The 15822-nt window shown below is 42.5% G+C and overlaps 1 protein-coding gene across 4 annotated transcripts in view; it reads right to left on the bottom strand.

Moving 5' to 3' along the window:
• LOC119186565 (protein unc-13 homolog B) overlaps positions 1-15822 on the bottom strand; it is a 353376-nt gene that overhangs the window by 308356 nt on the left and 29198 nt on the right. For 3 of the 4 annotated variants that reach the window (XM_037435100.2, XM_075893388.1, XM_037435113.2), the window contains exons 8-10: positions 10406-10670; positions 4228-4430; positions 2446-3653 (exon numbers count right to left, since the gene is read on the bottom strand). In XM_037435100.2, the coding sequence (XP_037290997.2) occupies positions 2446-3653; positions 4228-4430; positions 10406-10670 (1676 nt within the window). The remainder of the gene's footprint in view (positions 1-2445; positions 3654-4227; positions 4431-10405; positions 10671-15822) is intronic. The other variant, XM_037435108.2, reaches the window with a different exon arrangement.

The following is a 15822-nucleotide window of genomic DNA, read 5'->3' as shown; positions in this document are numbered from 1 at the left end:
GTCTTTTCATTACTTTGCACTTAATATTACCTAAGGAGAATCCTATCTTTAACTTTCTCTGCATATCTGCATCCTTATGCACATATTCATTTAAGGCTTCTTAGGCGCCGCCATAGTCCCCTCTGGGCCATCCTCAATACTTAATAGGCCCCCGCAAATGCTCTGCTGAGGCGGGGACGTCAGCCTTGCGATCCCCCCTCCTCCCATACGCTTGTCTTATCGAGTAGGAGAGAGGAGAGCGCAAAGAGCGACATCCAGTAGATGTCCATGTACGTACATCTGACAGGCGTACGTCAATTTTACAAAGGTAACAAATTTGTATAATCGCTCGATATCCCTCTAGGATAGCCAACACATTGACAGGCTCTTCAGCAGATTATGCACTGTAATATTATATATATATATATATATATATATATATATATATATATATATATATGCAATAAAACCTAAAAAAAGGAAGCAAGAAAGCACGACGCACATTGAAACACTTTTAATAATCTCAAACGTTTCAGCCAAAACATTTGTGATTATGAGAAGTGTTTCAACCCAAGTCATGCTTTCTTGCTTCCGTGTATGTATTTACATATATATATATATATATATATATATTAGGGAAAGAAGTTTATACTTAAGAACTTGTATTTTGTGTGAATTGTAATGTAAATGTGAAGAAAAAAAAGTGGGTGAAAAGATAACTTGCCCTGGGCAAAAACCGAACCTGCGAAACAGCGTTATTCGAAGGTTGCAGGTTTGGTTCCTGCCCACGGCAAATTATGTTTTCACCCACTTTTATTTCTTCACATTTACATTACAATTCAGTCTAATACCTTCCCTTATACTTTCCTTGGCATTATTGTCTGTTAGATCATATATATATATATATATATATATATATATATATATATATATATATATATATATATATATATATATATATATATATATATATATATATATATGCAGTGTATAAGCTAGTGATAGTGAATATTTAAAAATCCTTGTACATGTACAACACCAGTGACTGGCTCTCTATGGCCTTAAAGGATGTAAAACAAGTTATGGTTGATACATTATCTAGATGTATAAATCTTTGAAACTGCGTGTAGCATTACCACCACTCTAGAAAAGTCTTGAAGGAAGTCTTTACAACTACTTGCAATTGTATATCTATTTGCAAAATCGTACAGTACTGTCATTACAAATAACTTACATTGCAATTAGAAATAATATACATTTATGTGATAATTAAAGAAAACCTTTTGCTGAAAGACTTTATTGTGCTTCTATGGCATCTTTAATTCTGGCAAATGATTGGCTCAAGTATTATTAGCTGTCCTAAACGCATTTTCGTTTATAACAGGGGAGACTTGCCGGTTGAAGCATCTGATGCAATGAACTTTGTCGTTCACACAGGATATTATCAACACTTCTGAACAGGTGTGTCTGCAGAAAAATCGCTATTAAAGTACTCTTGACTCAGTCAACCTTAACTTACGTTGGTGAAGAAGTCAATCATGGCGTAAATTAATTATGAGCCACAAGCATGAAAAGTTTGAGAATAACCATACTTATACAATTGTAGGTCAATTATTTTGTCTTAATTTGAAATACGAAGTTAGGGTCGACCTAAAATCTAATGCTAATGTCGGTTGTAAAGTCTTTCTAAAAATAATCCGCGCATATTTTTGCAAAGTAAGCTTTCCTGTACAACTTTCAAGTACTGCCATGAAGCCACCTTGGCACACGAAAATTCGATTTTGTTTTTTGTTGTCTTTTTCCGAGACACTGTAAATAATTTTTCAGTAAAATGTTCTCGCGCTCTTTTTTTTTTCTTTTTTTTCTATCATTCGATTTTAGGGGTGTTGACCGACATTCGAGACGACTCACAATCACGTAAATATGGTAACACTATTTTAGATGTTTTTAACTACGTATATGAATTTGAGGCAAGAATTTTCGTTTAAAAATTCTACCCCAGCTTCAATTTGCAATCATAAATCATTCAGCACATTTTTCATATCATTACATTTGAGTTAAGGCATGAAAAAATACAAATGTGTCAATTCCATGTAATATTTGCAGTATTCGCATAATGTTACAGTTCTGGCTTGAGAGAGCAAATTATCCAATTGTACAAGAAAAGGTACCATTAAAATAACTGTGCTTTGATAACTCCTATATCTGCATAATATTCTGCATAAATAACAAGATGCTTTGATAAACTCATGAATCTGCATAATATGCATGCTTAGCCTCCTGCAAAAAAAAAATTAATTTGCCCTAAACTGTTACGTTTATTATGCTATTATAGTAAGTAGTATAGAATCTTTTACAATGATTCAGGATAGATTCATGAATAAGATGATGACTGAACACTCGAGCAGCTACCTGAAAGAGATATGGCATGCAAGCACATGCCAAAAAGTCGCAAGGGGCACAGACCTCGTTCAGTTGATTGACGATACGGTTGAATGCAGAGAGCCAGTGCAGTTTCGCTTTCGACATGCCAGGCTCTGCTGTCACTGCAACCAAGGGAGGCCTGTCGTCATCGCCAAGCAGTGAAGCGGTCAGTGAAGTGGCTTTGGCTACAGCCGGCTCCGGTTCAGGTGGTTCCACCACGATTTCTTCGGTTGGGCCAGGGTAGACCCGGTTGCTTTCTTCATGGAATGTTACTGAAATACCAGACCTCTTCTCCGGAACTGTTTCGGCTGCAGGTACCACAGCATCCAGTGTGAGCTGAGGTGATGGCTCCTCAATGTGCGGCACCATCCCATTCCGCTTCGCGGGTTCGCTTCTCGGTTCGAAGGAAGGTGTCGTCGGCTCACTTGTCTCGTAAAATGGTCGTCTTCTAAATGATCCTCCTCGCGTTTCACCACATACTACTCCTCCTCCTCCTCCAGTTACAACTTCAGTTTCGCTTCGTGGACTTGACGATTCATAGACGGGCGTCAACTGCTTTGGTGGCTCATTGAAGCTCCGTCTTCTCGCTTCCGTTGCGACAGTCAATGTTGACGTTTTGATAACTGGGCTTGATGGCTCAAAGCTACGCTCAGCCTCAGCCACACCATAAAAGCTTGGCCGTCGAGCTGACGGCTCATCAACCACAACAGGTGGAGGCTCAGGTTCCGGCAATGGCTTTCCAAGAGCGTGGCTGGTGCTGTACTCAACATCTGTGGGGGCAATGTCCCCATATACCTCCTTCCGCGGCATCACAGAATCTGTTGCGTACTCTACAACTTTACCGTCTGGGTATTCAACCACCATTTGTCCATCTGGGTATTCTATGTAAGTAGCAGCATCTTCATCATCGTGCGTAGGTGAAAACTCTGGTATGGCAGAAGGTCTATCAACAGGTGAAAATGGTGCATAGGGTTCAGTCCGGTCTGCACCACTGAAGAAACCAGCACGGTCATAGCCACCGTATGTTCGCCTGTCTGCTCCTACGCCAGGCTGTGGTTGGCGAGGAAGGTCACGACGTGGAGTTGTACGTTCTTCAGTCCAGCAATTGTGTTCTTGGCTATATTCGTGCGGATAGTAGTGGTCTTCCTGCGGATAATTCCAGTCACCGACATGCGACAAGGGAGGGGAGCATTCACGGTAACTTTCATAGCTGTCTTGGTGCATTGGGTAGCCCTTCCCTTGAGGCGTGTCTGTATACAAAGATAAAAGAATGAGTGTAAATAGCAAAGAAATTCACACCACCAAACAACAGAAGAGCAAGACAGTTGGCTATGCGTTAAGTTACAGAAACAATACTGCATATTAACAACCAAGGTAGCAATCATGTGAAGGCCTTAGAACACAATGCTGAATCGCAAGTGAGCCAGCCAATCGCATCTGTAACTGGAAATAGTCCCATTCATACACTCGGCAATGTTCTCCAAAGGAGAGGTCACCCGCATTTCGGCTCAAGAGGTCAATCTAGAGTGTGCACCCAGTGGTGAAAGCATGCACGCATTTACGTGCACCTTTGAAGGAAAAATACTACAAACTTCTAAAACTGTATCCTCATTCTGACTTGTGCTGCTTCCCAAAAAGTTGTCTACATTAGAGATGATTACTAAATTTCTTGTTTCGTGATTCCAGTCGTGACTTATTTTTGGAACTTGAGTGAGAACAGGTGAATGTTGTGATGAGGCATGTTGACCTTGTGGCAGTGATCGATATTACGTTCAGCACTGCTGCTGCTGTGGCTGAACAATGGCAAACAGGCACATATTTTACCTGGGTAGTCATATGGGTCATCGAAGCCATGCCTCTCAAAGCTGGCCTGACGCTCCAGGCTTGGCCGCTGGGCCAGGTGCCGCTTGGGATAGGCAGGTGAGTCAGGCCCAGCATCCCAGCCCTGGCGCCGCCGGCCATCTTCACGATCGTCGTAACGTGCTGAGCTTCGAGGAGAGTCTTCATAGCTGCGTCGACATTCCTTCCTGCAAGAGTGGGGAAAAATGTGAAATTGCTGCAATAATTAGACAACTATAAAGCTAAAGTAAACAAAAAGTAAATATGAGCAATTTTCTATGTGTACCATGTGAGAACATGATACCTTCTCTATATAGTCACCAGCAGGCTTATCGTATTTATTTAGGTGTTTTGCTTCTTTGTTGGTTTACCCTTAATCATCAAGACTGAGTATACTTTGTTTGAAAATGGAAGTGTTCAAGTTGACACAAAAAATCAAATGCCATGCAGTCTTTACCGCTGCAGTTGCACCACAGCTACTGGGAAATTGCCACCTTACTGAACGTAGTGAAGTCTTCCGTTAGCAAAGTGCAGACAGAACTGATGTGTACTGGTAGTAATGGGGCAAGAGAGGTCAGGTTTCAGACGTCATCCGAGCGCAATTCTCTTTTCTGCCAGGAAATCATCACGAGCAATGACTCGAATCAAATACATTATTGGTTTGGAGGGCAAATTCATTGAGCAATTGTGGAAAAAAAATTGAAGAGAAGTATTTTCGGAGGTTTAGTGAAAAAGTCTTTTTCTTTTTTTTTTTTTTGCTAAAGACATACTTTTCGGCCTAAAGTCAACATTATGGTCCAAAATACTTGGCATCCTCGATATATTGACTTCCATCTTTATCCTGACAAACGTTAAAATAAAACTTGATGCTTGCCACTGATCAGTTTTCACTAATAGTTCACAACCAAATGACTTATTCTCATCCACAAAATTCAAGTCAAATGCACTGCATATGTATTTACTAGGCTTGTGCAAACAGTGAATTTTAAGTTCGAAGCGAATGGTGATTTAGTTAAAAAATGAGCATATTTGTCATGACCTAATTAACTTGTACAAAATTATTTTTAAGATTGAAGCAAAGCATGTGCAAATATTTATTTGTTTTTGTTTGTTTGTTTGAAGAAAGTGGAAGCAACTTTGAATAAAAGCAGGATTCGACTTTCGGTAAAATACAAGTGATAACCTGTAAAATATGTTCAATTTCAAAATTTGCTATACTATATATATAAAGTGCATAACAAGCTTCTAATCTTAATGAAGGAAAAATCTATGTAAGGGTAAAATGCTCATTTAACCTTGAAAAGAAGCTTCACAGCAGTACAGATTTAAAAAAAAAAATGTAATCTTGGTACAGCACCTCTACACTGCAGTGAAACCACATTGACAGGAGGTTACACGCTGATTATGTAAACCTATTAGTTCATTTCAAATACTTCGAGATTTCCTATTATTTACATTTGAATCGAAGCACGTTGAGTACATTATATCATTGAAATATTCAAAGGCTCACATATTTGTGCAAGTTCAATATTTACCTGCATAGCCACAGATATTCTTTTAAAAATATTGGCTTATATGACAATTTTGTCATTACAGAAGCGAACTGCTGTGGGGAAATGGGCTTGCAATGTGGCCCACTGGCAACTTAACATCAAAAAGAAAAAGCTGAACATGGTGCCTGATTAGAACATTCAGCGAGAACATATAACAATGCCGTGAAGTTTTAGTAAAAAGGCAGCAGTCAGAATGAAATCTGCGTTTCACGTTATCAGAGTAATAAATGCAGGTCTTCATGCAGGTGACTTGACAACAATAAAAAAAGGTATCACGATAAGACTTGCGCTAAATTCTTCTATGCGCACCAAGGTAACTGAGCATTCTCTTAGTGTGGTGGCAACCTTCTTTCCAGTGAATGTAGAAATGCATGCCGACTGAACCTCAATTAACATAAGACCCCATTTATTCACAAAAGTCAAAATGTGGTGAGTGACAGGCTGTTTTTGTAGTAAACGAGTTATAAGTTCGGGTACTCAGTGCATGTACACTCCTCCAGTAATAGTCACCTGCAAGACCACATGCAGGAAGCTAATAAATAAAATAAATTTCCTCCATAATTTTAACTACTCATGCGACATACCATAAGCAGATGTAGCTCGCCATGCAAAGTGGTATTACTTATTGTAATTTACAACAAACATGCACTCTTCAATGTATTGAAAAAAAATTTTTTTCTAATGCACTGGCTTTGTGTGAAATCTTTAACCTTTCGTGGTCCATTTTTGGCTCCTATTCAACCACACAACACTGCCAAAGAGAACTGTGATCTGGCACTGCTGGTCAAGTTCTTTCACGGTTGATTCATGCATGCGTTTTCTCACTACATTGCGCACCATCTGTAAAAGGGTAAAAACATTTTTCTTTTACTTGAGCTTAATTTTTTTTTTACTTTGGACCGAAATGAACATAAGGTGAAAAAGGGTTTCGAACCATGAAGGATTACACTTGACATGGTGCTCTAGGTGCCTCTATTACTGAGTCGCAGTACTTTGGTCTTAAGAATAGAAAACTATAAATGTCATGTCAAAATTTGAAGGGGGAACCTGCTGCACTTTAAATGCACAATGCTACATAGCAAATTCAAAAGCACTGCAACACAGCCAATCGACATGAAGTGCCTACTTTCAATATAGACATGGTACTCTGATGAAACAAAGAAAAAAATGCATTTGGATGTATTTCATTGTTAAGGGGAGACGCTCCTCGAAAGCACTTTTTTTTTGTTATTCAACTTAGAGCTTCAGAAATTGGACCACTGATGCAGTTTTTCCTCCTGATTCCAAATCTGTAATCAGTTTTTACATAAGTGCAATAGTTTGGGAGTTGTGTTTCAAGTAATGGTGAAACTTGATAAGTTTTCCGGGAACTTTCGCGCATACTAAATGTTCATGCAGAGAGTTGTTCAATGGCTCCTTTTGCTCCCTATTAGCCATAGAGTGCCGATATCTAGCTAGAAATTGTGCTCCAACTTTGAAACTATGAAAAAAACATCTGTGTAGCAAACTACCCTTTTTTTTCCACTCGACCACCATTAAATTTATTAATAGATATTTACAGCTGATAGGTTGTGCTGATTCAAGTAGATATCGGCACCCTACGCACTCTCCTCAATGTGTGTGCCAAATTTCGTCGTCGTATGACCATTCTAAGTGCCCGAAACACTTCCCGCAAAAAATGCAAATTGGCCAAAATTGCGAAATGAGAAAAACGCGTTTGAAAGTTTGAAAGTCTGTATTTACAAAAATGAAAAACGCAGTAGCACGAAACTTGTGCTGAACACATACACACATGTCCAGAGGGAATATCAGTTGTCTAAAACTCTCCAGCACCGTAGGTTTTCCCTTCCCGGCTGGTGCGGCAGGACTCTTCCACCCGGGCCCTCTTGGCTGCACTGCGACGGTGTGCCCTCGCCTCAGCGGTCTGACGCACATTCATCTTGTGCATGCGCATGCTGTCTCGGCGGTCGCTGAGGGTAACCAGGGCCTCCGAAGGAAGCACCCCAAGCTCTTCCAGCACCTTTTCAAAGCTCGCGTGGCCCCGGTTGAACCACAGGACTGCAATGGCTGTGGCTGTTTCCACAGCAGTCCGGGAAGCAAACCGGGTCTTTGGACACAGCAGCCATATTTTGCTGTTCGGGGACTCGGCCGCGTTCTGTGTCTTGCCGTGGAGGCACCGGGCAAGCAGCTTCGCATCTGTGAGACGCTTGTAGATTGGGAGGACTGCCAAACCCTGGGCCTTGGTCAGGAGGGGGGTGTGGCACGGTGCAGGCTGGCCCTGCGCCTCAGCACGTCGGTGCTTGCACCACGAGTCTGGGCCTGCAGGACAGAACTTGTGACTTCCAGCACCGTCTGTTGAGCACGAGTGCAAACATGAGGCCCATATGGCAGTGTACATCTTGTGGACATTTCCCCGATTGTTCACAATGGCCACCTGAAAGTAAGTTTGAAGCTTCTGGATGGTGGTCTCCTTCAGCTTCTCCCCTCGTGGAAGTGGCGTTGGCAGCTTCCGCAGGCCGGTGCCCAGACGTTTCGCCACGTGGTTGGTGCACTCCTCTTTTTCAATTGGAGTGTCAGGGTACACGTTGGCATCACAGACCCCGTTGTAGGCCTTGCTGTCTCCATCGCTTAGGAAGATGGTGAACCGCAGGGGTGTCTCATAGTCCACAGTCCTCTGCCAAATGCGCACTGCAGCTTCGGCCTCCATGGCATGCGAAGAACAGTCGCAATTCTTCTCACAAACGGGATGATGAAACGCCTGCCATGTTTCTTCATCGCCTCCCATGTCGTTATGCAAACTGCACGCCAGGCAGAAGTTGGAAAGCACTTCATAGTCCAGGCACAAACCAGTGTCCAAGGACACTACAGTTCCCACACCATTGTGGCTTTTGTGGCCTCTTTTTTGCCATGTGCCGTCAAACATGACTGGCACGTCACTGTTACCAGCCACCTCTTTGGTGACGCTGCGTGCCCTTTGCATGTTTTCACAGACAGCCTTCACTGCCGCACTGTGAATCTTTTTGCCGATAGCATGGAAGGTCTTATGGTGCATAGGGTTTGGCAATCCAACTACTGCACAAAATCGTGAAAGTTGCTCATGCCCGATACCGACGGCACGCGCTGCAAGCACCACTTTCAGGTTCACGGCAAAGGCGTCACGCGAACTCCCGCTGTCGTAGCTTCTGCTTGCACCGCGGCCGCCATCTGACGCGACCCGCTTCGACGAGTACGCGGACGAAAGGATGCTCTCCGAGCACTCCGCATTCTCGCAGTGTAGCTCCAGAAACGCCGAAAGGCCTTTCCGCTTTTTATTCGGTGCCCGAACTGCGAGTTTACTCTCGTGACAAACGGGGCATGCCGCGCCTGCGACGACGGCCGTCAATGCACCCAACTCGCACAGCACTACGCTTTCGGCACGATCGGCATTCGGCCTGACGTCGTTTTCGAATAACGCGATCTTTTTCTGCGATGCACTCACAAAATTCACTGCAGCGTTGATCTCGTCGTCGCAGTTGCCATGGTCGACGTTGCCGTGGTCGATGTTAGGCCTACCGGCCGCTGGCCCGTCGCGGACATTTTCGTTGGCGGTGGCTTTCTTGTACGTCCTCCGCCGCTTCCCTCTGAACTTGTTCTTACTTCTGTATTTCCGATGGTCGGCAACGGCCTTTTTCGGGCTTGCCATCGCACGAAAACAGCGAAAAATAACTCCGGAAAACAGTGAAGCGAACTACGGCAAGAAAACACGGGTGCTGTCAGCCAATGGCGGCCCTGCGTTAGTGGCGCGCGGTTTGAAACGGCGGGAAAAGACTGTTTTTGTTGCTTTTTTTTTAGATTTTTCGTGAACGTACGAGACTTCAAGAACCGGGATCGTGGAGAGTAAGGACAACTCTACACGAGCCAGCGGCCGCAATATGGCGGACAGCTCTCTTCGCGGCCCCGCGAGCACGCGAACAGCAGCCCGTTTTGTGTAAATTTCGTGATGCCGCGCGTCACTGCCGCTCACTCAGACGCGTTTTTCACTGACTTCTGATGCTTATTTCGCTGTGATATTTTCAGATGTCAAAATATAATGTATAAAGATGATAAAGCAACAAAAAACAGAAAAGGTGAAATTTGGAAAAAAAACGCGACTTTTCGACCCGCGTCTCCCCTTAAACAAGCAACTATTATATAGGCAACCGGGCCTTTAAAATGTGTACTTCTCAGTTGTTTGCATTATAAACGTATACATATAGAACTTTTTATGCACCTGAATATACTTCGCATTTGCATCATAGGTAGTATACCTCATACCTATTACATATTTTCATTACAAGAAGGGCTTGCTCACTCCGCTTATAACATGTGCACAAAAGACATTTTCACCAGGGTGTGCATCATCACATGACTGCATTGCTATACAGTTCTGGTGACATGATGAAACAGAACTACACATGATATGACGACGCTCTGAATAATCAAAAATATTGCATCACAACAAGGACGATACTTCAGTTTGGTTTGAACAACTACCTCCATGTACATACCGGTTTGCAAGTCTGCCTAGTTGACCTTTAATGAGACTAAACTTGGGTATCTGTAATAGAACAAGAACTTGAAATCATGCCCACCTAGATGGCTCTCTATCGTAATCCCTGGTTCTCTGCGGAGGGCGGCTGTTGTAGTAGAGGGGCTCCTGGTAGCAGTCGGCACTGGAGTCAGCATATGTGGTGGGAAGCTGTGTGGTTCCTCCCCGGGCCAAATTCTGGGCCCCATATTGCGATGCTGAACTATTGGCATGGTGCATTGAGGCACTTGGGTGTTGCTGTTGAGACTGCTGTGCAGACGCTGGGTAGCCCACATCACTCGTGTAGTCACTGTCCTCCGAGACACCTGCTGCAGTTGTGCACAAAAATACCAAAGGACAACATGTCGGCAACTTAATTGGGCTGGCCCTTGTCAAACAACTATGGTGGGAACCACACTGCGGATCACTGCAATGAACTCTATACTGAACCAACGAATCCATGTGAGCCCCTATTAAAAAAAATGTTTGCAAATGTCGCAGCACACGTGCTTTATACATCCAAGAGTTCTCAATGTCTTCAGCACAAAAGTGTATAGACAAGCTGTAGAGCACAACATCATAAAGACGAAGGTGTAGCTAACGAAAACTAGAAATACAGCTTACAGGTTTGATCAATATAAGTTTTCAGTGCAGAGTTCTCGATTTAAGCTCACCATCCTTTTTCTTAATAACCAATATTGAATCTAAGTTCTTTTCTAAAGAGTTTATACAATGCAATTTTCTCCATCATGTGCAAAAAGTAAGACTCATATATTCACCTCAGTTTATATAGCACACTCAGCACATTTTCTATTTGTGCCCCCACACCAAGACACGTTTGCCAAGACATTGTTCCTTCTCTCTGAATGCAGTGCATGCTCACGTACCACACAAACTCACATAAAGGTTCCACTTTTCTTTTGTAAACATTGACTTGTAGTTCGAAAGTTTTCGAGCAAATGACAGAAAGGCTGCAGCACCTATAAATTTTGCTTTACCACAGCACGCCACTCAAAGGAAAGGTAAAATTTCTTACATGTGCTTCAACACAGTAGTACTTGTGAGGCTGCAAGTGAAAACACTACTGGGGTTTTCACATGAAATGTAAAAAGGTTGTTTTGTCCTATACCAGTCACATTTATCTAAGGCCGCGTAGGAATGGTGGAACCTATGGCACAAGCGCGTGCAATACAAAGTGCAAAGGCCGCACGCAGTACCCTGAAAATCTTACATACATTGCAACCACTCGCATGCATTGTCCAACAGAAAAAGCCACAGGGCGTCTGGATTAAAAATTTCACTGATGCTCAGTCTACTAGCATCTAACAAAAAACTTCAGAAGCAACAGAAGTGGAGAGATACACGTAATAAACATCTATGCACTTCACTGATGCTATGCTATTAAGGAGAGATGCTGGTCTTGAAATGAAAATTTTTATTATTAGAGATATTATAATGAAATCAAGTGAGTTTATGTATTTGTTCCTCCTTTTTTCAAAAATATAATTAGTTTTAATGTACATCAACAAGTTATAGAATTGTGAGAGCATAAGAAAAGTCTAATTTTATAATATATAACGGGTCGTTAAGGCACTTTCCCTCAATATTTTTAGGTTCTGTTTAAGATGCAGCTGTAGACAAATACCTGCCATGTGGAGCTGTGCTATCTATATTGTCACTGAAATACATCATCATATAAAAATTCTCATTTATATTGATTCCCCATAATATTGAAATTTAATTAGCTCACATTATCGCACATAACATTTCATATGTCCCTCTTAGCCTCAAAAGATAGCATAGCTTCACAGTCCTGCTTCTTATGAGTTCAACGGTATAAAATTTTGTAAAATTACTTCACAAAAACATGATGAAAAGTTCTGTAAGGCTGGTCAGGCTGGCAAAAAATGTGAACCTGAGAAAATTGCATTTGAAGTTTTGACATGCACAGCAAAATTTTTTATAAGGGACTTTTGCCACAAACACATGTTTCCCATCTATTCCCCTGCAAAGCAAAACAAAATGTGCCTTACTCCACCCTGGGAATCATTTCTAAAAAAATTTTTAATGTGGAAAGCATTATCAGAACCCCACCATGGCAAGCTGTTGAGGGGTTCTGAAAAAGCCATGCGGTACGAGGCTCAAACGACTAGCTGATAGGTAGCATGCTGCCCTGGGTAATAAGCTACTGAGCCTTTAGAATATACAGTCAACATTCTGATTTCCCGGACTCTCAAGGGACCATGAAAATATCCGGAAAATCGGGCATTCGTCCAGAAAAACGAATACACGCAAAAACGCACCTCTTTTACAGGTGTTTTTCGCAGACGGAAAAGTTCACGGCAGGAGTACAATATTTCCATTGCAATCATGCAAATGCATTGCTTAGGTGACTCTGAAAAGAGCCGTTTATTTAAAAAAATTTGATGGGGCCAGTGCTACCTCAGTGGTCAACAAGTTGGCCCAAAAAAAAGTCTGCTATTTTATGCTTTTTTGAATGGCGTTGTGCTTGTTCGCAATGACGTCTGCCCCGATTTCAGCTACACGGCATGCTGTTGCTGTTCAATGATGACAGTGTTATCAGTGCTTGCGTAAACTCCGAACTCATTGGCGGTGTAGGCGCTGCCAAAAATTGGATGCAAGGGCTATAAGAGCTGACTCCAAGAAGGTCGAACTTTTGCTGGGTAGCCGGCTTTATCAACAAAACGGTCTTCGTTTGCGCCGATTTCTCAACTCGCATGCTCATGCTCCGCGGTTGAGTAGTATGCAGCATCAATCCGAAGTGTATCGCTGGTCGAACTTCGTCCCACGGCATCGTCAGTAGATAGCATCGCAGTGTCGTTAAAGTTTCCGGCAGATCCAATGGGTCTGGCCGCAAGTCTAACTCAGCTGTCAGAGGCGCACTTGTAGCCAGCACATTCTTGTTCCACTTTTTACGAAACAGGGGCATTTTTTTACAGCTTCCAAAAGCTTGTCGTGCCAATGGTTTCACACAAGAGTCTCCAGGCATCTCGATTGCCGTGAAAAAGTACCGGGGCGAAGCGAAAACATGGTGTGTCGAGACGCACACATGATCACAAAAGCAGACACACACAAACGGACAGCCACGGCGGCGAACACAACACAGAGAAAAAAAAAGATGACCCGTCGGTCACGCCAGTCAATGGGAGACTCCGAAAGGCGCGCTTAAAAAGCGCACCGCGTAAGAGCCAAGCGGTGATCTGGAAACGACCTTCAGAAAACCTGTGACGGCAGCCATCATGCTTGAGCGATGTCATTTTGAGATGGCGCAGTAAGGGCAAGCATCCGATATGGCAATGAACAGAATTGTGATGGCAGCTACCAACGAGAAGACAGATGTACAACTTCTCACCAACGGCAAACATGACAAGCGCATTCAAATATTTGCTCTGAAGCACATAGAAACATCACAGCCAAGCTTGCGAGAGCTAGAATGATTTCTGTCCTTAAGTATAAAAAAGCCACAGTTTTCAGGAAAGGGCGAAGCAATGAATGTGATAGCCACATATTCAAATGTTTTACCAAGCAAGGCTAGCATTTTTAGCAGCATTATTATTTGCAGTAAAAATGCACTTGCTAAGTAACCAAGTTTACAGCAGCACCGCCACAGTACATGAGCACAGCAAGGCTCGTGCGTAGTGACGGCGTTGATATACGAAGTGAGGCCGGCAGTAAACTCATTTAATCCGATCTCACGTAACTCTACAAATCGCTGGTGTAAGACAACACGGCCACTCCAGATAGACTGTTGGCACCGTTTTTTCGTGTTTAGAGCACAGCCCGTAGAAGCTCCTGCCTGCTTTGGGGGCGAAAGGTGACGCTGATCGTTGCTGCGGTAGCGCGCAGAAGAGCCCGGCCGGAAAGGCGATGTTCACTCCGCAGAAAGAGAAGGTTAGCGCATTCTTCTCCATATATATATATATATATATATATATATATATATATATATATATATATATATATATATATATACGTGAATGACAGCGGGAGCGGTGACCGCAAAAACCAGCCGGGACTGTCTACATTACTGCTAGTGCAATAAAAAACCAAAAGCTTTGTCGTCGGTATATAGCAGTCGGGCAGTATTTATGGCACTGCAGTTTTTTCTTTGTTGCTGCTATTACGAGATGCAAATTTGTGCATGACAATTACTTAGTATTCTTTTTCACTGTATAGTTATGCCACAGGTTAGTGTTAATTAGGTTTTACTGTACACAATTGTTCTATGCACATCCAACTCCCACTCATCACAGGCTCACAACAAAGCAAACGTTAAAATGAGGGCCATAGATGTTGACGAAATTCCTTTCTTCATTTCAGTCTCTTTCTCACTTTTGCTATCTATATTTTCTTTTTTCCTATCTTCCTTTCTTTCTGCATTCTCAGTCCCTTCCTCCTCCTTCCTATCTTTATATCTCTCTCTATCTCTCACTTTATTCCTTTCTCTTCCTTTCATCAACTATTTTTTTCTCTTTCTTTCTGCATTTATTAAAAATTCCCTCTATTTATCACCTACTCATTCTTTCTATGCTAACTTTATTCTCTTCCCTCCTCCTCACCATCACATCTGTGGTCCCTCACTTCTCTTTCCTACTCCCTCGCTACACTATACTAAACAAGGCTATGCTATTTATTCTCTGCCAACTTGCCTGGACAGTTTAGGATTGCTTGCCTAAAGATCGAGGGCACGCTGGTTGGAATCTTGCCTTGTGAAGAATTATTTTGGCAGTAATATTTTTTAGTTTTGCCTTCTTTCTCACTGTACTTGTTACGTCACCCATCAGGGTTAATACAGGCTACGCATAAGAAATCAGGGCATGTTTTCTGGAAGTGAAGCAGAAGAGGATGAAGATGAAGAACATGTAGAGACTGGGCACCAGTTCACGATGTTGATCATGTTGGTTTTCGACAGACAAACTACCTGCTATGCCTTCGCTATTAAAATTGCCTGCTATGCCTTCGCTATTAAAATTGCCTTTACAATGAGCATCGCTTCAACACGAACTGTTTTACTGTGAAAGAGTCACAGTGATAAAGTGAAAGCTTGTTAATTTGACTCCCGTAAATTTGAAATATAATTTAAAAGTGTATGGGTTTGAGCATGTTGGTAAGGCTTCAGTGGTGCGAAACAGTGCAAAAACAATGAGGACACAGAGAGAAACAGATCGGATCAAGCGCTGAACTACCAACTAGGAGAGCACAGAAAAAATTTGCTTTTTCACATGAGAAGAGGGGGAGGGCATTGAGAGAGTGCAGGCACCCTACCGTATACATTGCATATATTTAACGGTGCAGATAGCTATTCTCCCAGTCAGTTAATGCTATTGAGGGTGCGCGGAGACATACCAACTTCATATTATGCATTTACAAGGCTCCATAGCTTTCTTGAGCTTGGGAATCTCGAGAACTGCAAATGATGTGTGTGTCTACTGAAATAGGGGCTACACCTGCACCTAGCGC

Source organism: Rhipicephalus microplus, chromosome 1, assembly GCF_043290135.1.
Source record: "Rhipicephalus microplus isolate Deutch F79 chromosome 1, USDA_Rmic, whole genome shotgun sequence".
Lineage (NCBI taxonomy): Eukaryota > Metazoa > Arthropoda > Arachnida > Ixodida > Ixodidae > Rhipicephalus > Rhipicephalus microplus.
This window is presented reverse-complemented; position numbering and strand designations above follow the sequence as displayed.